Raw genomic sequence first — 20,668 nt, forward strand, 5'->3', positions numbered from 1 at the left:
GGTTTTTTTTGCCGGTCAGTGTAGATACAAAATTTGACAACCATTGGTCCAGCTGTTTCGAAGATTATCTGTATAATAAAAATTGACACAGACAGACAGACGGAAACAGGAGACCACTTTTTTGGTACTCTTGATGGGCATGAAACGTCAAGGAAACATGGAAGCAGCAAATCGCCTGACGGATTCGTTTACGCTCGGGAAGGAAAAAGGGGTACACTCTATGATTATTCTGTCTTTTTTGTATATGAAACACTAAAATACAATAAAAAGTGTGTGAAATTTTTACACTTTAATTTTTTTTATGTTTATAAATATTATAAACATAAGTAATACAAATGTTATAATATTTCGTTACATTAATTATACACATAACAAAAATGTGAACAGTACAAACTTTTAAAGTAGGTCGTTAGGATTAGAGACGCGTCCAATAAAAAGATTCTTCTCCTTCTTCTCCAGCAGATAATAAATAAAAGGATGATCCGCTATAAATAACATGTCAGCAGAGATGCGCCAGATCTCGTCACCTGTATAAAAAATGCAAAATAAATTAGATAGAGAGTGCCTGTAAACAATAAAAAAACAAGATATTTTAGTGGTTAGTAAATAGATTTAGGTCAGCTTTTCAAAATTTAATAGGAGCGTCAGTTTTTCTGTGTTTGTGATTTCATTTATAGGCGTTATCGTAAAATAAAATAAATGAAATTCATGGAACCAAATTTTACAATTTTACTGCAATACTGGATTTGTGTGATTGCATTAAAGGGCCGAATGTCTAAATAATTTCGAAGCCATACTTTTTTCCTTCAAAATAAAAATTCTTAGATTGAAATGAAATGAAACACAAGTAAATTAGATAGATATTTATTTTTCAACTTAACTAGTTTATCTCACAAAAAAAAGATTAGATTGTTAATGTTCCGGCTTCATTATTTTCCCAGCAAACAAAATATTAGGCTTTCCAGCTGATGTTTCCAACAATACTAGGACAAATGGATGATCAGCAATGAAGAAAATATCAGGGCTCATTTCTTCTATACAACAATCCTTAGCCATAATCGTCATTTCTGTACATAGAAAAATCTTTAAAAATATCACTGTACATATGTAGTTTTTAAGGAGCTCTTTCAAAAGTCGATATATATTTAAAATTTGATTTTCAAGAAAAAGAGAAAAAAAATGCTAATGAGTGATGACATCGAGTAAACACTTTATGGTTCAGGTTCGCTTATGTGTCCATAAACAACAGAAATTTTTTCTATGCAAAAGTCCAAATTTCTCAGATCCTTTTTCTTCGAGACCAATTTATACATTTTTGCATTTTATTTTATATTATTCCAAAAGAACAAACTTATTTTACAGCACAACTTTTTTTCGTTAAGCAATATTGAAAGCAAAATTACTCATAAATATACTTAATAATCGTAAATCAACAGTATAATGAATCTCATATTACCGACTTTGTTTTGCACAGAATGGAAAATAAATTGACGATATTAATTACTGTCAATAAAATTAGGTTTTTTTTTTAAATCACAGGAAAAATAACTAGATTCTTAAATTCCGTCAGTAAATAAAATATTTGTTTTCCTACTGAATCCATACTGAGTCGAAAATAAGCGTAACATTTGTTTTAAAGAAGAATTTTATTTTTTAGTGTTTTTATGCGTTGATAAATATAATTTATGTAGACGTGGTACAATTCCTCCCCACCCGGTTCCAGTCGCCATTGATGTTAGTAAAAAAGAAAGGAATGTTTGAGTGTAACGTTTAGTTGAAGATGGATATTTTTATTCCATTTATGTTCATAAAAATGTATGTAGTATGTAATTTTATTATTAGAAAAATATAAAAATAGAAACTCAGAAACTCTTTCTTTCTTACAGTAGAAGTTTCAGGAAGTATACGAAATCGAACGAGGTATTAAAGATTAATTGTTACTTAGATAAATTGTGTTTGATTTAATTAATAAAATAAATTGCTGCATTTATTATTTTTTGAGGAAATTCTATATAAACATTTCTAAAAAATAAACTCACCAGTAGCAGCTGCTGCCTCAGCTCCTTCTTCATTTATTTCAATGAAGGCTTTTTGTATAATTTTACTGACATACAAAGGCTCTTTTGAAGTAATCATGCCGCTGAAATTAGCTGTATGTGGATCAAATATTTCACCAAGTCCAAGCTGAATAATAAAAGATCATATAATTATTTTACATATCTTAATCGAAACTAACGACAACTCTCAAATGTACGTACCTTAGTTAAAGATTTATTTAAATCAATGGTTTGTTCAATTTTGAACTTTGGAAAAGCGACGGTTACTTTGACGTGCCACATTTTATTTGTGATTTCAATTAAGTTCACATTAGCTAGCTTCTTTTCCAGTTCGTCAATATCATTTCTCTTGAACGGCAAAATGATGAACATGCAGAAATCTGTGTTAGTATAAGGCAATTCTAAAAGTGCAGCATCCAACTCTTCAACAGGTTTGTAATGGAAATGTCTGTTTATATGCATCATTTGTACGTCTACAGAATCTACATCATTTAGATAGAATGGTTCAATTTTAGTTTCTTCCTTGTCAAATTTGTACAGCCAACTGCCCTTGAAATAGATGGCGTTTACAAGTACTAAACGCGTAAGATCGTCTAAATCGTCTTTGTTGATTAAATCCTTGATTTTTTCTTTAGTTTTATCTTCAACCCAAGCGTTAATAGTTGCAGCGGCTGCCTCATTTGCACCAAAATTAAGTAGTTGTACTTCAGATAGGAAATTTTTAGTAACAGCTTCACTGAAGTCTGGTAAGAGCTGATGCCCTTCCATTAGGTAAACTTTATTAGCCATTAAAAGTGTAACATTTGGAACAGAATTGAGATGGTTCATAACAATGTTATAACCTTCCCCAGCAATATTAGCTTCAGCAATGTTCAGTGTAGAAGCAAACTTTTCAGCAGTTGTACCTCTAGCTCCTTGGTAGGCCATGGAAAGGACAGCATGGACGCTGATAGGGGAGAATATGATATTTCCTGATGACGACTTCGACAAAACGTTGTATAGGTTAGTGGTGAACTGGTTATTGCTTTCCACGACTTCCAGTTTTGCTGTTTTGTCAGCCATTGTTGATGAGAGAAGACACACAAAACTATTTCAAAAAAACAATGTATTACAGAAGCAATGTCTATAACAACATAAAGACTAGCCGGTCGGTTACTAAGATCAAACATATATACGCCGGCTTTTAAGTAGCAAGTAAACTATTTTTAATCAAACGTTATTTTTTAAATCATTGTGTTGGCAACACATCTAGTCTGATCAATATTCGGCGAAAAGCAAAAATGTTTGTGGTGCAATGTTGATTACATTAATGCTAATCCCATGACGTGTTCTCTTTACCATGAGTGATTGTGTCTATGGAGGGGATATAATTGTATAATTATATCGTTGTTTTTTTTGGGAGACATCCTCAAGGTTGACATTTCAGCAGGATATTATTCCTGCTGCGTTGATATGCAACCCACTTAATATGGTGGCTCTGTGGGTGGACCGATTTCATTATTTTCGATGTGTTTGTAGTTTTAATGCAGTGACTGATTACTTTTTGTACTAAAAACCAGTGGCGGCTGGTGACCTTTTGAAATGGGGGGACACAATTTGATTGATGAGTTAAATATGAAGATATAAAACAGGTTGTTATTACCAATTAATAGACGAAATTGTGTGACGGAAATAAATACAAAAATACATTCAATAAGAATAAAAAAGGATTTCTCCACATACCATTTTGCCTTCGGTGTTCATGGCATCTAAAAGTTCATTTTGGACAGTTTTTGGCGTTCCTTTAAAAACCGTTGCTTCTTTCAAATGATCTGATAAAGTCGAACTCAGCCATAAAATCAATCAGACCTCGAAATATACCTGGATTTTGTGATTCCCTACTTTCGTCATGTCCACGTAGAGCAAATTCAAACACTCCACAAAATTTTATGCACATTATCAATCGGCGTAATACATGGCGATTTTTGTCGACCCTTGCGTTATGTGCCCGAATATTATTAATATAAGCAGTGTGTAGTTGTTTCCGAATGTCTGTATTACCGAGAAGATTATCCAAGAATATTAATTATACGTGTTCGCGCAGAAGGAAAATTAAAATCCGCGATAGTAACTCAATCCTCCAGAGCACGATCGCAATGGGCTCACAAGCCAGTTGTATCAGGCGCATATCAGGCAGCTACGACGTGTACAGGCACGTAACCAAGGTGGGGCCTGGGGGGGCACAGGCCACCCCAGCAAAACCCTGTGCCACCCCTGGTGCCCCCTTAAATTAATTTTAAATTTTGAAAGTAAAGCAAATTCGAAATTTCAGATCAACAGTAAATTTTAGCTATGAGTAATCTTATGTTCTTATCTTGTAATATAACTCTCTGAGTAAAGTGATATTGCTGTGAACAGTTTTGTCGATAACTTTTTTAAGCAATTAGACGATAAAACTGATATGCCAACTCATTTCTGGTAAGATTTTATTAATTTTATATTGACTACTAGCGAAGTTTTTTTTTAACTGCTTTTTGAATTGTTGGCATATCATAATAAATACTATATGTATTTCTAGTACATATACATACCTATATACAAAAAGGAAACATTTCCGTACAGTAAAGTCACTAACGCACTAACGTGAAAATCTTGATTATTGTACCTCTCAATATTAAAAGTAAATACCTGTCAATATCAACTATTTGCACCCCATTAAATTTATATATATATATATATATATATATATATATACTGGTTGTGATCCAAGTAAAATGTTGGTTTATACTAATGAAGACTTTTTTTAAAGGCCCCCTTATTTGAAATTAGTGCCTGGTGGTGTAGTTTCCATGGCAAAGGTGTAAACAAAACATCTAAATCAGTCATGATTCGGTCCATTCGGTCTCTGTGCCGGGCTTTTATCAGCATTTCATCAGAAATAACATATCATATATCCAAGACACATCTTTAGATGCAAGTGGAAGTAAGTTTTGATACATTTTATACAAGTGGAGCGAGATAAAAAAATTAGTTTTGATAATTATGACACAAATTTCCGGATAATTTTTTAAATATTGAAAATTACTATTTTGCTATGTCCAGTGTGTTTGTAGACGTTGTAATTTTGGGGGGGCACGTGCTCTTGTGCCCCCCGGCACCAGCCGCCCCTTCTAAAAACAATACATTTAATTGACTAAAGCATAGTTCTTTCGATGCTGGATTTTAGGTAGAGTTCAATTTAAAAATTGATTGTCTGAAAAAGATGAGTGAGCCTGTATTAATGGAATTAAATGCAGAAGTGCATCTTAACATTCATATGCAATTGGTTGATGAGAAGTGTTGTCATATTGATGATTTAAAATTTGCTTTTTTCAAGAGACCGCAACAATAACATTAACAGGCGAGTCAACAAAATTACCCACGACAGACAGGGTGTTTTTCAAAGGTATGGAAATCCTGACATATTGAAAAGCTATATGAAACTGAATTGACTGAATAAATTTTAGAAAAAAAAAAAATAATCTGTTCACACTTTTTTTTTGTGCCAATGACAAATAGTAATTAGGTGCAAGGTGTATATTAATTAAGTGATTCTATTTTTATTTCTTGTCTGTCAAATTGTTTAGAAGAAAGGTTAGCAAACCTAAATCGATTGGTAAAGGAATATGTTAGACTATTATGCAATGAGGAGCTCTAATATCCGTGATATACCAACTGCTTCATATTTAACACCAGAAAAAGAAATCCCTAGGATAGAGATTGGAAGACCGAATAGGCCATAAAATTGTCCCACTTCTGTTTATCCACCGTCATGGGAAGTTTTTGTTAAACCACGCGCTTACTTGGCGTGCATAATGAGCCAAAGCCCCATCGTGGAGATACCACATATCACGTCGAGTATCTAGTACCACATCTTCTAGAAGGTTGCCTAAGATGTAATTTAAAAACTCTAAATAAGTGGCGGCTGTTAATCGGAGCGCTAAAATGTATGGACCTGTTAAGTGGTTTCCAACTATTCATGCCCTGGACATTGACAGCGAAGCAATCATTCACAGAACGCAACCCTTTTTGGCCAATCCTCAGATTTTAAGACTTATACGCGTTGCACATGATACGGGTTTAGGCCCGGTTTACTTAAGGTCCTCCAACCTACAAATGGGGAAAACCCTACTCGGTACGCCAATCTGCGCAAGCTTATGCCCAGATTTTCTTCCACAATATTTAAAATTTCGTTCGATGTAGGTGGACGAAATCCTCCATTTTCTCGGAGACGCTAAACAACGCCATTGAAAGTTCTATAGTCTGGTCAGCTGGGGAAAGCTTCACCGTAGAGACGTTGAAATTCAAGACCAAGTTCAAACGTTCTGTCGTAGATTAAGCTCATTTCGACCTTTGTGTATCTTTTAGCAAACCTCCAGTTTGGCCAAAAACGTTAAAAACTTTTCACGTGAAAAACGTTTCTGTTGCTGAACTACGATTATCACTTTTTACCTCGAGAGAGTAATTTTTTAGTGAATTTTTGTCAAAAACGAAAGGTGATTTTGAGTTTATGATACGTGCTTCTCATGTCCAATTCCTGCTTCTTTTTTACATACCTTTCAAAAATACCTTGTTATTCTTTCTAATAGTATTTCCAAATGTGACATTTTTCGTTTTTATTATTATCTAATTAAGACAGGTCCAATTTTCAATATTTGTATTTTATTAGCTTACATGTACTGGAGTTATTAATTGTTGAACAATCTTAATTAATACCTATGATGTGACTAGAAAATTTTGAAAGTTGAGTGGCATAATATTACAAAAATTTAGGTTGTCAAGAATAGAAATTTGTGTATGATCTGATCGAATTTTCCAGTGGAATCAGTTTGTTCTTACTCTGTCGTATGTAGTTATCTGTCTAGATTATCAAGTTTCTGTTTAGCGGATGTGCGTAGAAAACAAGGTATTTGAAAAGTATTGATGCAGTCACATTCCCTTCTCTGCCTGTTATTAATTCACCAAAGAGGCACAATTATTTTGAAGAGTACCTGAGTCCAAAATGTGAATTCCTAGGTCATAACTAAAGAGCGGATTTCTGTCGGGCTAGACAAGGCCAAACTCGGTACGGCTCGTACGGGATGGGAATTCATTGCAGTTACCGGCTGCACTTCGTTTATTTGAGATTAGAATAACGCTGCTTCGTTGCACTCTGCTGTTAATTCCAGTTCTCATTTACTTAGGCGGTTGATTAATAAATCGTTAATTGTATTTATGGAATAAAGTGACAATTAAATTCAGTGATTACCTATCACCCGCTACTGAGTCCCGGCGATGCAGCGCGTCCCCACTTACAATCGTGACGTAGCCCGACAGAAATCCGCTGTCTAGTCATAACATGTGAGAACTGTTGCTGTAAAACGTTTGGGTGCGAATGAGTGTAGGAACAGATAAAACTCGTTCTAAATCAATGGCTGAAACTTGTGATATTACAGCGTCTAATTCCATTTTCATTTTAGCCTATTCTGCTCTTCTTTAACGTAATTCAAGTTGTACCTTTAACCTCTGTTATATAAGTCATATATTGAGCAGGTGTTAGTTTTAGACTGCACAAATCGTAAATGTAAAAATATCTTTTTGAATATTTGCAGATAATACTTAAGTCACACTTGTATCAATAAATTTACATTCGAAAGCTAAAAATTTAATTCTATTATTCAAATCAGAGCTAAGAAATTATTTCTGTGACTTACTTCTACTACAGGGGTTTTATTCAACAGGAAAATTGCTAATATGGTTTTTTATTAGTTCTTTAACGTGTGAATCATATTTCCTTTATTTGACTTGCCTATTTTATTCGTGTCACGTTATTTACTTTTTTCTACTATAACTTGATGATGAGATAACAGAGCAAAAATGTTCGAAAATATGGTTTTCGAGGATCCCACACCAAACAGTTGTAGAGCAGTCTGTTTGATATATCCTTCTCTAATTCAGTGTGGATCGTCCCATCCGAAAAAAAAACCCAAAAAATAGAAGATTTTATTTGAATATATTATTTCATTCACTGGCAGGATTTAAGAGGCGTCCGACGAAAAGATGATTCTCTCTTTTTTCAGAGAGAAAATAAAGGAAGGGATGATCTGCTTGAAAATGCCTTGGAGGAGGTTTACCACAACGTTTCACGATGATCTTAGCTATGCACAGAAAAGTAAAAATTAGTTGTTGAAACAATCATGCAAAATCCAAACTGCGAGATACAGAATGGGATAAATGGTATTACAAGTATTTTTTTATATCTAGAGGAAAATTTTTAATTATATATAAATAAACTAATTTGTTAGGTATATGGTAAAATATATCCAAAACATAACCTAAATTTATAGCATATCATGATTGACATAGTTGCCACAAAATTACTTCCGTTCTGCTAAGATAAACGCACGAAAAGTTCACATTTTTATTTCAGAAGTAGTGCCAATAGACTCAATGATTTCCGATCACGCGATAATTAAAACACAAATGCGCTAAACATCTTTGTGAAATCGTTGTCGCTTTTTCTCAAAAGTTATATTTGATCTTTTTCACTTGAAATTTCTGTGGCGCTCATCATTATGATTTCAATTTTACACTTTCTCATTTTTGACTTGCTCTCAATCATCTGATGATCACTGTGTAATGCACTTCAAATATATTGTTGCATTTCAAACTCTGAAAGTCTGTTATCGTATTTTTTTCAACGTGATACTGTTAACATTAGATGAAAATTTTCGTTTAGATTTTTTTAAACTGTACGTGATGAAGTTAATTATTTATTATTAGCATATTAAACAAAACCAAGGCACATTCATAACCCACAAGTACAAGTGTTTGTTATTTTATAAAATTTGTACGGCATGTACTAAGCAAATTCGTGAGATGACGTCATCAGATTATTGGTGGGGATGGTAGGACAAATTTGGTTAGTGTTTTGCCATCTATACGATATTCCAAAAATACATATAAAATTTGACGATAATCGATCTTGTAGTCTCGGAGATTATCTGTCGAATAAAAATCAACACAGACGATAGATTACTTTTTTCATATTCTAGGGGTTATGAAACGTTGAAAAAGTAGACCGTCGATCTGTTACAATACTTGCTTTGCATACATTCGGAGAGTAAACATATTCATTGAGATATAAGAAGTAGTAAATAGAGTCAAAAGCATGTATATAATTCCAACTGGTGCCTCGCTAGTGTAATGTTACAAAATATTATGTATTACGGCTACACAGATACAACTTTAATTGACAAACTTTTTGCTTACAACAACGTTAGACGTTTATTAGTGGATCATCAGCTGTATACTTTTGCGACGGATATGGTTTAACAAACAATTTGATTTAGAGAACCGTTTTATTTAGTTGAACCTTGTATATCTAATTTAGCAACTAACTATTTAAGTATACTGAAATTGTAATAATACGTAAAAATACTTGTAACACATATCCACAATAAAAATACAGGAGTTTTTACATAAAAGCAACCATAAACACTACAAAATAAAAATAACTTACCAGTAGCAGCTGCTGCTTCAGCCCCTTCTTCATTTACTTCAATAAAAGCTTTGTGTATAGCTTTGCCCACATACAGCTCTTCGTTTGCAGTAATCATACCACTAAAATTAGCTGCAGGACTGAATATTTCACCAAGTCCAAACTGAAAAATTAAAAGAATTATTGTGTAAAGGGCGTGTCAGATTTTGTTGCCCCGGAAATGTTTGTAATTAGTTGATAATTGCTCGACGGTAAGGTTAATGGCAAGTTCACACACAAAAATAGGGTAGCAACTACAATAGCATGTTTGCGAAAACCTTTTCTTATAAAGTTTTCCTTATGCTTACAATTATAATTTATAATTATAGTTATAAGTATAAATTGTAACAGTTATGCTGACGGCTTAGAACCTTACATTGACAAGCAGAACTGACTTTCTGTCACGCAAATTGATTCATTTTGCCCATGAATAATTTTATTTTACGGCCCTCTTCCTCCTCTTGCCATTTTTTCTGTTCGAACTCAAGCTTAGCTTTTTTGAATTCCAACTCTTCTATTTGAATTTTCATATTATCTTGATGTTGCTTTTCTTTAAATCTTAATTGTTCTTGTTGTAGCTGACTTTCCCGTTTCATTTTTTCAATTAAATATGAAAAACTTGTTCCATCTTTAGTTCCATTTCTCGTCTTTCGTGCTGCTGCTGTATAAACCCTGCTAGATTCTTGGTTGAACCCTTCACGACCCCCACGCTCACCATCAATATCAGTGTCATTAAAATCGTCAACAGTGTGAAAAAATATTTCATTGTCCACGTCAGTGGCTTCTGTTTCTAATATTTCTTCACTATTACAACTTTCAATAGGATTGTCCAAACTTTGCAGAGCAGCTTGGCGAATTGCTTTTGCAGGCATAACCTCGTCGAATTTTTGGCCACTGCATCTTTTTTTACCCCGTTCATTTTTTTTATTTTCTATGTCAATTTGTGCCACATCTTCATATTGCGACCAGACAGTCAGAAGTTTTCTAACAGCGTCGCCCCACTCAGTCTGTATCCGTTCTTTCCCACTTTCTGTAGCTTCGTCGGCATCAAATTTTCTAAATTTTATTACTTGTTCCAACATATGATCTTTTAATAATTTGAAGCTACAGTTCTGAAAGCGCTCTCTTTCGTCTTCACTTACGACTGCATGAAGTTTTTTCCACACATCTTCTTCGTTTGTAAATTCAGTCTCGCAAAGAAGGTCGAATAATGCATTCAAACATTTTATACGTTCCCTCTCTGAGAATCGAAATCGTTTCTTTTTCAGTTGCGACATAACTAATTAAAGTTCTAAATGACACTGACTGACATTGTAGAAAAATTCTACTATTGTCAATATAAGAAGTAACGATTGTGAGTGTTATAATTATAAGACATAGTTATAAGGATAAGTGTAAGCATAAGAAAAAATTTATAAGAAAATGTTTTGCGCAAACACGCTAATGAGTATGAACTACTGTATATAAATAAGCTTTCTATAGTTTCAAAATTCAGTTTCTTACTAATGCAGAAATCTGAAGTTACTAAGTGATTGTTTATTTTTTTTATGGGACAAAATTACATATTTGTTTCATATAGAAAATACTTTATATTTTAGAAGAAAATTTGTGACAACTAAAAGAATATATACAATAATTCGAAACTATTGAAATTTTTTTAAAGATACACACCTACCTGTGTTAAAGAATGCTTTAAATCGATTGTCTGTTCAATCTTGAATTTAGGTAAAGTTACATTAACTTCAATGTGCTTCATACGTTGTGTTATCTCGGTTAAGTTAGCACTGGTCAGCTTTTTTTCGAGTTCAGCAATTCCATTTTTCTCGTAAGGTAAAATAATGAGCATGCTTAGATCCTCGTTACTATAAGGCAACGCTAAAATTTGGGCGCCCAACGTTTCATCTATCGTATAATAAAATCTTCTTTTTGTATGCATCATTTGCACATCTACCGAATCTATATCATTGATGTAGAATGCTCCAGTTCTGGTTAATTCTTTGTTAAATTTATGCATCCAACTGCCCTTGAAATAAATAGCGTTTACAAGCACTAAACGCGTCAATGCACTTAAGTCGTTCTTATTGATTAAATTCTTGATTTTCTCTTTTGTGTTCTCTTCAACCCAAGCGTTAATTCTTGCAGCAGCTGCCTCATTTTCAGCAAAATTAAGTACCTGTACATCAGACAGGAAATCTTTAGTGATTACTTTGTTGAATTCTGGTAAGAGTTGATAGTTCTCCATAAGATATACACTATTTGCCATCAGAAGTGTAACATTTGGAATAGAACGGAGACGGTTCATTACAACGCGATAACCATCCGCAACATTCGCAGCCGCAGGCACTTTCAATGTGGAAGCAAACTTTTCAGCAGTTGTACCCTTGGCACCTTGGTAGGACATAGAAAGAACAGCATGCACGCTGATAGGAGAGAAGAAAACATTTCCTGGTCTTTCCGCCAGAAGATTGTAGAAATTAGTTGTAAACTGTTTGTTACTTTCCAAGACTTGGAATTCTGCGGTTTCGTTAGCCATTGTTGATAATAAAATAACGCCTCAGCGAGACAATTCTAAGAACTGTAACATACAAGGATTAGCTCAGTTAGTGTTAGAATAAAATAAATAAAATAACAGTTTCACCGTATGCACCAGCCGCCCAGTTATTAACATCAAATATATGCACTCGCCGGCTTGGAAATGTCAAGAGATTTTTATTTTAATCAATGGTTATTTTTTGACCTAGTAAAATATCTAGACTTATGTTTAGTGGAAAAAATTTTTGGCACAGTATTTAATAGGAAAATACCACTCCGGTGATGTATTTTGTTTAGAGGTGACCGTACCGTGTGAGACTGCAACGGCGTCGGAATAATGCTACTGGTTTTTAGAACGGTTCAGAGAGGTCAATGTTTCAGCAGGAAAATATCTTTGCTAAGTCTCATATATAGGTATAACCATTAAAACACAATGCACTCATGTTTTCATGCCTTTACCTGCTTTTTGAATTACTTGCACGGGTAGCATTAAGGCTGCGTCTGGACTGGTTTCGTACGATTTTAAATACGTGGGGAACATCGCGGGGATCTTCTAATTTAGATTCATGTCTCGTGTGAAGTTTTTAATAAAAATAGACTGCTCCACAAAATTAACGCACCACTAGAGAAATTTGAAAAAAAATTACAACCTCTGTAAAATAAATTTCAAAGTACATGTTTTAGAAATAAGGTATAATAACGTGAAATAAAACAATAAAAGCAAAACAACTTGAAACATCAACGAAAACATAACCAGAAAATTCAATAGTTTCCAATTAAAAACTTAAAAAAAAGCAACTTAAAAACGAGTGTTTCCGCTTCTACTTCTGATCACAGCTTCGCATCTCTCAGGAATAATTAAAATCATACACCGAATATCCTCTTGGTCTGGGACGTTCGAAATTTGCACCAACTGGTTACCAGTATCCTTAAGAACAGCGGGTGACGGTTTATGAGCTCTAAGTCGCCTCCCTACAATGTCCCATACGTGTTCTATGGGATTAAAATCTGGACTTCGTGCAGGCCATTACATAACTTGAAGTCCCACCTCTTGAATATATTGCTGCACGATACGTGTACTGTATGATCTAGCGTTATCTTGATGGAATATGAAGTCCTCCCCTATAAATATTCTTCTAAAATGTCCGATATGTATCGTTCACTATTTAGATTGTGTCGAGGAAACACATGTTGGTCCGTACCCGCCTCTGAAGATACACCCGCCCAGACCGTCACAGATCCACCTCCGAAGGGGACTTTTTGGAGGACGTTGCACTGAGTGGTGCGTTAATTTTGTGAAGCAGTGTAGTTATTTACATTATGAGTGCGGTAGGTAGCATTTTGCAGGTTGAGGTTTTAATTTGAAAATTATGTACAAAAATGTAACTTCTATCAACTCCCACCATTACTTTTCCATTTAAAGTTCTTACAAAAATTACAAAAGTTCTCAAAGCGTAGGTAGGCCATATAGGGTCCATATAAACTTGACTAATGTTTAAGTCACTTTAAACGAACACGAACACTGAGACAGGAGGTAGGTACCCGGAAGAAAAGTGTCAACTTGTCTTGTTCTAAAACTACATTCTGGAATCGTCATATTTTGCATGCGGGTTTTTAGTGATGAAGGTAAGGTAGATTGTGTAGTGTAGCACTGTCCACCAGACGGTGCTGGTTAACATTTTAGAAGATACCGAAAATACCATGGAAATCATCAAATTTCAGAAGATCAGAGTCGGTGTAAATTGGTTATGAATGGGTTCAAAAGTAGCAAATAGTAAAAGAATTTGTCGTATGTCCACTCCGTTGACAAGCGCTTTTGAGCACGCCACTGGAACAACCAGTTTCTCGGAGGAGCTGAAAGAGCCATTTATGACCCCAATCGAAACCCCTGTCCCCGGAGTTTTTTAAACTATCTTCGAAACACAGAATTTTTGTTCGATCTCTGTTCTCGCAAAGAGCTCGTAAAGAGGGTGGTCTTGTGAAATAATTGTCTTGTTCGTTATTGTACGACCAAAGATAAATACAAACGCCGTCAATTATTTTTTAGTACTTTAGACCGCAATCTGTAATAAAACCATTACGCATTAGGAATGCATTTAATAAACTCACTTGACATACACTTAGTAAAACTTTTGACTTAAACGGCTTAAGCTAAACCACCCTTTTGAGTCAAACTAGGCTATTGTAAGCGTTATGGACCTGAATCACAAGGATTGTTACTGTCCATTGTTGCCATAATGGAGGTGTAAAGTTTTACTAGGTATATATGAACTGAGTTAAGTTATGGACCCATGCATTTGGACTTCCATCAACTTTGGTTCGGGTGGAATTAAGAGGCAGGTACCATAAACAATTAGGGTAGGAATAAATAAGTAATTACTTATAATTTTACAGATTTTTGGAATATACTTATAAGGTACAGACTACAGACTTAACAAATTCAATTCTACTTATTTGTCCTAATTGGTATCTTATTATTCTTTCCTCAATTCAATCTTGGAGGAGGAAATAAATCGTCTTCCCCAATGTAATTTTCAACGAGGTAATCACAAAACTTCTGAACCCGAATATCGGTGGGAAGAAATTCTGTAAAATCTGGAGTATAACAATCACCTACTGATGGTTCTAAACACTGGGGCTCAATAATTCTTGCTAAAAACAGAATTTTTATCGTTGTATTCAAGGGAAAGAGACAAATTTTGAATTTTTTTATACCATGACTGACAAAGATTTTGACTGCAGTATGAATTGCAACTTCGAAATCAATGATAACATTACTTAGCTGCAAAGTTTATTGACATTCTTGCAACTTTTTGTGAAGAAGTTGTAATAGTCTGACATATGTTTCTACTGCTTTATTTGCCAGTAAACAAAACATTATGAATGTAATGACTATTTTACAGGCATAAATTGTAAAAAACTGATAAAGGAATTTTGTACAGAATGGGAAAATCCAGTCCATATATATGTATGTGTGTATCTAAATTTGATTTAAATTAAAATATGATTATCCCACTGACATTATCATTAATCAATAAAAATTGTTCTTCCCTATTTGTTATTAAATATTTTTATTCTAAAATTAGATGAACCAAGTCTCTGCTTTCTGATGGAAGCTTGTGTATCTATGTGTGTAGTACTCTCTACAATTGACCTACTGTAACTGCTTTACTTCATAACCTGACTATTTACAAATACTGTCTCTAATATGCATCAGTAGCTGAACTTTACACTTTATTTTTTTCATCTATTTAGATATTATTATTATAAATACAGGGTGTTTCACGAGTAATGTAGGGCCGCCTTACAAAGTTGACAATACAACACAATACATTTTCAGGGGCATCACTAATTTTGACAAAAAAAAAAAAATGCGCATAAAACATAGTTAGCTTTTGCATTTTATAAATTTTGTCAAAAATGTTAGTTCAAGACCTTTTGAAAGGTTATTATTAGTCTAAGTTAAATCAAAGACATTAATAAGTAATCTAAACAACCAAATCTGTTAATTATAAGATTTATTATTCAAAAACAACATAACCAATTTAACAATATTAATGCAACAAATTTGTCTGTTATAAATGTGAGGTATCATGGAAAGCGACGTTTTATATCTAAATTATGGACTTCCTAACATAATTAAGCACCACATTATCAACAAAATGTAGTGTTAAATTTAAGGTAAAATTGAATAAAACGACACTTTTTGATATATATTGTATACACACAAAGGAAATATTTTATTTTAATCGTTTTGTAGAATAATGCTGTCTTCCTGGGTGCTTACCTATAATCTTCGTGTTTTTAAGTAGCTGATCGGTTTACTTATATATAAGTTTTACAGGAAGGATTTACCATAATAATATCAAATGTTCCATTGACGAATATGTAAAAAGTAGAAGACATAGGTTTGAATCTTGTATCACCTGTTTAATATCTCATACAAACTAGATTGGCAATGTCCTATAATTTCTATAAAATGATGTCTAACACTTAGAAGAAACCAATTTTATTAAATTAGGCTAAGAATCGAACTTATCTCAACATTGAAGCAAAATCTAATCATCAGTTTTTTCACATGCCTATACAATGTTCAGATGTGACTGTTCAATTTCAATGCGGTTCACAATATCAGACATACCTGATCGTATTATATCTTTGAACAATAAAACCCAGAAAAATATAACTATAGACATCTTCATTTTTACATAATTATAAATGTTCCACAAAGGCGTAGGCATGTGGCGTTATTCATTGTTGCAGTTATCCCACAATATGGTAACGAAAACTTCATTATGATTTACTATTCGGATTGAAGAGGCGTCCAGCAAAAATGTAACTACTCTTTTCGTCGCAGAGAAAATATATAAATGGATGATCTGCTATGAACTCGTCTGGCATACGACAGAACATCTCCACCGAACCTGTGCACAAAAAATATAATAATTAGTTTGAAAGAGTTTAAATGATCGAGCACTTATTTTATTTTATGTTTTTGCATGGGGTGTTTTTTGAAATGTTTGCTTTAGTTAGACATGACGCTTACGTCGGCAGTTTTTAGAGAATTTTTCCCGATATCCAAACTTTTGTAAAAAAAATGTTTGACAACATTTTGCAATTTAATTTTAAAACCCAATGTTCTGATATAGTACAAACGTTTTAAGGTTATCGTAATTTTGGTGAATCATTAATCAAAATTTATTCGTCTAACCCCTCCCAAAAAAATTGATGACGTCATCTCAAAACTTTGTTGAATAAATTCCATCTGTAATAGTTTTTAAAATTACTTATGCAGGTAAATCAAAAAAATTAATGAATGAAGCAATCCGACACTTATGGAGATCTCAATCTCAATATCAATCAGATATTGATTAAATCAAGTACGACTTATTCAGTTTTCCCTAAAATTTTCAAAAACGTTAATGACGCCATAAGAAAATTTTGTGATGGAAAAACTCACCTGAAATATACACGTAGCACACTTCTTTACCTTTACTTTAATATTCCATACCTACGAGTATCTTTATTTTAACTTATCGTGGTTATCATAAAAATAAATAAAAGTCGCAAAATCAAACCTTATAATTTGTCAAAAAACCTGAATATGTTATACTGTATGTACTTCAGAGCGAGAAAAGTTTTGTGGAAATAACCTTTCACCAATTTGTTAATTGATCAAATAAAGAACGGCTCACCCCGTTTTCTCGAAAATTTGAGTATACAGTACTGGTATTATTGATATCACATTGCACGTATGCAAATTAATACCTGTCTGTTTAATAAAGTGCTTACGACGTTATCACAAAATTTTTCACTTGAAACATATCAATATCATGTTCCTTTATCTATACTTTAACAGTTGACACATATCTTATTTTTTCCTAAAGGGGTTAATACAAAAAAAAATGTAAATGGATTTCAAGTAGGGTGTGCGGTAAGCTTGAAGGCAAATTTTCAAAACAATAATCGGCAAAGCAAACTGTCGACCTTGAGATTTGCAGCGCAAGGCCTGCGCGTTTATGGATTACTCTACGGTGTTCGGCCTCTGTTTATTATTATATGTTTAATTTTCTCTGAGGTTTCCATTTTCCACGTCACCAAAGTGTATTTAAAATATAAATTTAAACTTAAAAGTAGATGACAACTAGTATTTTAAGTAACAATAATCTCGAGGATATTTAAAATCTACCAAGTGAATAAGGATGCGGATTCAATTGGCGCTTGCTGTAAATAAATTGACTGGAAAAAGTAAAATCCTAAAAATACATATTAAAGCACAATAGGTAAAATTTTAATGGTTAAAGTTTGTTTTGGAGTTGTCTACATTAATATATCTGTGTAGACCATATTGTGCGAAAAATATGTCTAGCTAACCCTTTTAATAGCTCGGGACAGATAGGGTATAACATTAAATTTAATAGTTATACTGTAATTGAGCAGAATAACAAAAGTGAGCTACAAATGAAACAAAAGCAATAGTTGAAACACATCTATATCAAAGCACAAGCACCACAAAAACTAAAAAATAAAACTTACCAGTAGTTGCAGCTGCTGCTTCAGTCCCTTGTTCATTTACTTCAATGCAAGCTTTCTGTATAAATTTGCTTACAAATAGCTGCTCACTGGCAGTAATCATGCCACTAAAATTAGCGAGAGATTTTTCAAAAATTTCACCAAATCCAATCTGAATAATAAAATCGAAAATTAAAAGAATTGCTTTATAAATGGTGTCTCAGACTTTGTTACACCTCCAAACATTTAAACAGCATATAGACATACTGTAGAAGAGAAGGTTAATGAAAACTTCACATAAAAATATGCCAAAATTTTCTTTGGGAGTTTATCTGACATTCTTAAATTTATTTAAATTTTTACTCAGAATTCTAGTTTGGTACTTAAAATGAAAGGACGCGCACTCAATTTTGCAATTAAGAAGAATATGCAAATTTTTTTCTAAAAAATTGATGTCTTTCGGAGTAAATTAATACTTCTTAGTTCTTTAATGTCATATGGGTGCCGTGTAATGGAGTTTTATGACTTTTTGGTATGGTGTATTGTACAATACAATTCGCATCCTGCTATCTCAAGTAACAGGAAGCTGTACCTAGGAACCAAAATCTGCGACAACATGTATACATTATTTTCGAAGCTTTTAAGAAATTTTCAAAAGTTGCATACCTTAGTTAAAGATGACTTTAAATCGATGGTTTGTTCAATTTTGAATTTAGGTAAAGATACGATAACTAACCTAGGCCACATATTTTGTATTATCTCAGTTAAATTGATAGTGCCCAGTTTCTTTTCCAGTTCAGCAATTCCATTCCTATCGTAAGGTAAAATAATGATCATACTTAGATCCTCGTTAATGTAAGGCAGTTTTAAAATTTTGGCATACAGCGTTGTATCTTCATTATAATAGAAATTCCTTGCCGCATGCATCATTTGCACTTCAACTGAATCTACATCATTGAGATAGAATGGTTCAGTTGTGGTATTTTCCTGGTAAAATGTATCCTTCCAGTTGCCCTTGAAATAGATGGCGTTTACAAGTACTAAGCGGTTCAATGCATTTAGAGCGTCCTTGTTAATTAGATTCTTAATTTTCTCTTTTGTCTTCTCTTCCACCCAAGCGTTAATCGTTGCAGCAGCTTCCTCATTTGCAGCAAAATTAAGTAGTTCTACTTCAGATAAGAAATTCTTAGTGATGGCGTTGCTGAACTCAGGTAAGAGTTCATAGCCCTCCATAAGGTAGATTTTATTAGCCGTCAGAAGTGTAACATATGGAATAGAATTGAGACGATTCATCACAATGTTGTAACCTTCTGCAGCAGCTGCAGCTGTAGGTACTTGCAGTATAGAAGCAAACTTCTCAGCAGTTGTACCTTTGGCACCTTTGTAGGACATGGAGAGGACAGCGTGCACGCTAATAGGAGAAAAAACAACATTTCCTGGTTTTTCCGCCAAAACGTTGTAGAGAGTAGTCGTAAACTGCCTGTTACTTTCCAGAACTTGCAATTTTGCGGTTTGTTTCGCCATTATTGAGAATCAATAAAAACACACTTGAAGACCACTCAGGAAAAACTGTAACACATAAAGGAATTGATAAATAGATGCTATAGAATGAAAAAATAAAGCATTGGCCGATCTTTCACTAACGTAAAATGTGCATATGTTGGTTCTGAGATATAAAGTTAAATAGTTTTAATCAGTCGTCATTCTTTAAATTGTAAAATACTGACGTGCACCTAGATCACTGTTCGATGAAAAATATTTTTTTTGAGATACATACTGGTCACAGAAGTGTCACTTCGACGTAGTATTTGTTTTTGTTGTGACCGAACCGTGGCAGTCAGGAATGGGGTGGAAACAATACTGCTGGTTTCTGGAAGGGTCATCATTTCAGCAAGGTTAGTTGCTCAGCAGGAAAAAAATCCTGCTCTATTAGTATAGACAACCAACAAAACAGATTATTGATTAATTTCATTTTCTCTAATATTATTTTATACCCTATATCTATACCTATAATCCATTATAATTATAATGAATACATTTATAATAGCTAGCTTAACGCAGTGTTTATCATTTATCTCATTCAACGATTTTGTGATTTTCTTTGACATGTTTAGCAATTTCTACAAAGACTCTGATTGTGACACAGTAGTTTTAGGGGATTTCAATGTTTCGTCATACAACAGTGATTCGTATAACAGATATACTGCCATATTAAATAATTATGCAAATTTTTCCAGTCTCTATCAACATAACACAGTTCTAAATTCCAATAATCGTATCCTAGATTTAGTCTTCGCCAATATACCTTGCAGTGTAACCAAATCTGATTGCCCGATAGATAATAGAAATCCACAACAGTCGCTGAAACATACTCCTATATAATATACGTGGATGAAATCAGTTCAAAATAAAGTGGACGTGGGAAATCAAATTTGGAACTCAATTGAGTACAACGAAGCTACCAACGCAATCAACATTAATATAATGCCTTCAACGCCAACGATATCCACTCAATATTAAAAAATTGCCC

At 33.5% G+C, this 20,668-nt stretch overlaps 3 protein-coding genes across 4 annotated transcripts; all 3 read right to left on the reverse strand.

Moving 5' to 3' along the window:
• Positions 1-270: 270 nt before the first annotated feature.
• Positions 271-3,239, reverse strand: LOC135122650 (serine protease inhibitor 3/4-like). 2 transcript variants are annotated; one of them, XM_064046969.1, is made up of 3 exons: positions 2,259-3,238; positions 2,040-2,184; positions 271-527 (listed from the first exon to the last, which is right to left on the reverse strand). In XM_064046969.1, exons 1-3 carry the CDS (start codon positions 3,117-3,119, stop codon positions 397-399), a joined length of 1,137 nt encoding a protein of 378 aa, XP_063903039.1. In that variant the 5' UTR covers positions 3,120-3,238; the 3' UTR covers positions 271-396. The 2 variants fall into 2 exon arrangements, with proteins under 2 accessions (XP_063903039.1, XP_063903038.1); XM_064046968.1 differs by lacking the exon at positions 271-527 and adding an exon at positions 849-1,067 and having other exon boundaries at positions 2,259-3,239.
• Positions 3,240-8,043: 4,804 nt separating this feature from the next.
• LOC135122655 (serpin B3-like) lies at positions 8,044-12,463 on the reverse strand. The gene is made up of 4 exons (XM_064046978.1): positions 12,233-12,463; positions 11,270-12,169; positions 9,577-9,718; positions 8,044-8,212 (listed from the first exon to the last, which is right to left on the reverse strand). Exons 2-4 carry the CDS (start codon positions 12,125-12,127, stop codon positions 8,076-8,078), a joined length of 1,137 nt encoding a protein of 378 aa, XP_063903048.1. The 5' UTR covers positions 12,128-12,169; positions 12,233-12,463; the 3' UTR covers positions 8,044-8,075.
• Positions 12,464-15,727: 3,264 nt separating this feature from the next.
• On the reverse strand, positions 15,728-20,105 carry LOC135119382 (leukocyte elastase inhibitor-like). The gene is made up of 4 exons (XM_064043795.1): positions 19,916-20,105; positions 18,805-19,707; positions 18,163-18,310; positions 15,728-16,550 (listed from the first exon to the last, which is right to left on the reverse strand). The coding sequence occupies exons 2-4, from the start codon at positions 19,660-19,662 to the stop codon at positions 16,420-16,422; spliced, it is 1,137 nt and encodes a 378-aa protein (XP_063899865.1). The 5' UTR covers positions 19,663-19,707; positions 19,916-20,105; the 3' UTR covers positions 15,728-16,419.
• Between the last annotated feature and the right edge of the window lie 563 nt (positions 20,106-20,668).

Source organism: Zophobas morio, unplaced genomic scaffold (assembly GCF_036711695.1).
Source record: "Zophobas morio isolate AGI-343-1 ecotype UQ-CSIRO unplaced genomic scaffold, CSIRO_AGI_Zmor_V1 ptg000005l, whole genome shotgun sequence".
Classification (NCBI taxonomy): Eukaryota; Metazoa; Arthropoda; class Insecta; order Coleoptera; family Tenebrionidae; genus Zophobas; species Zophobas morio.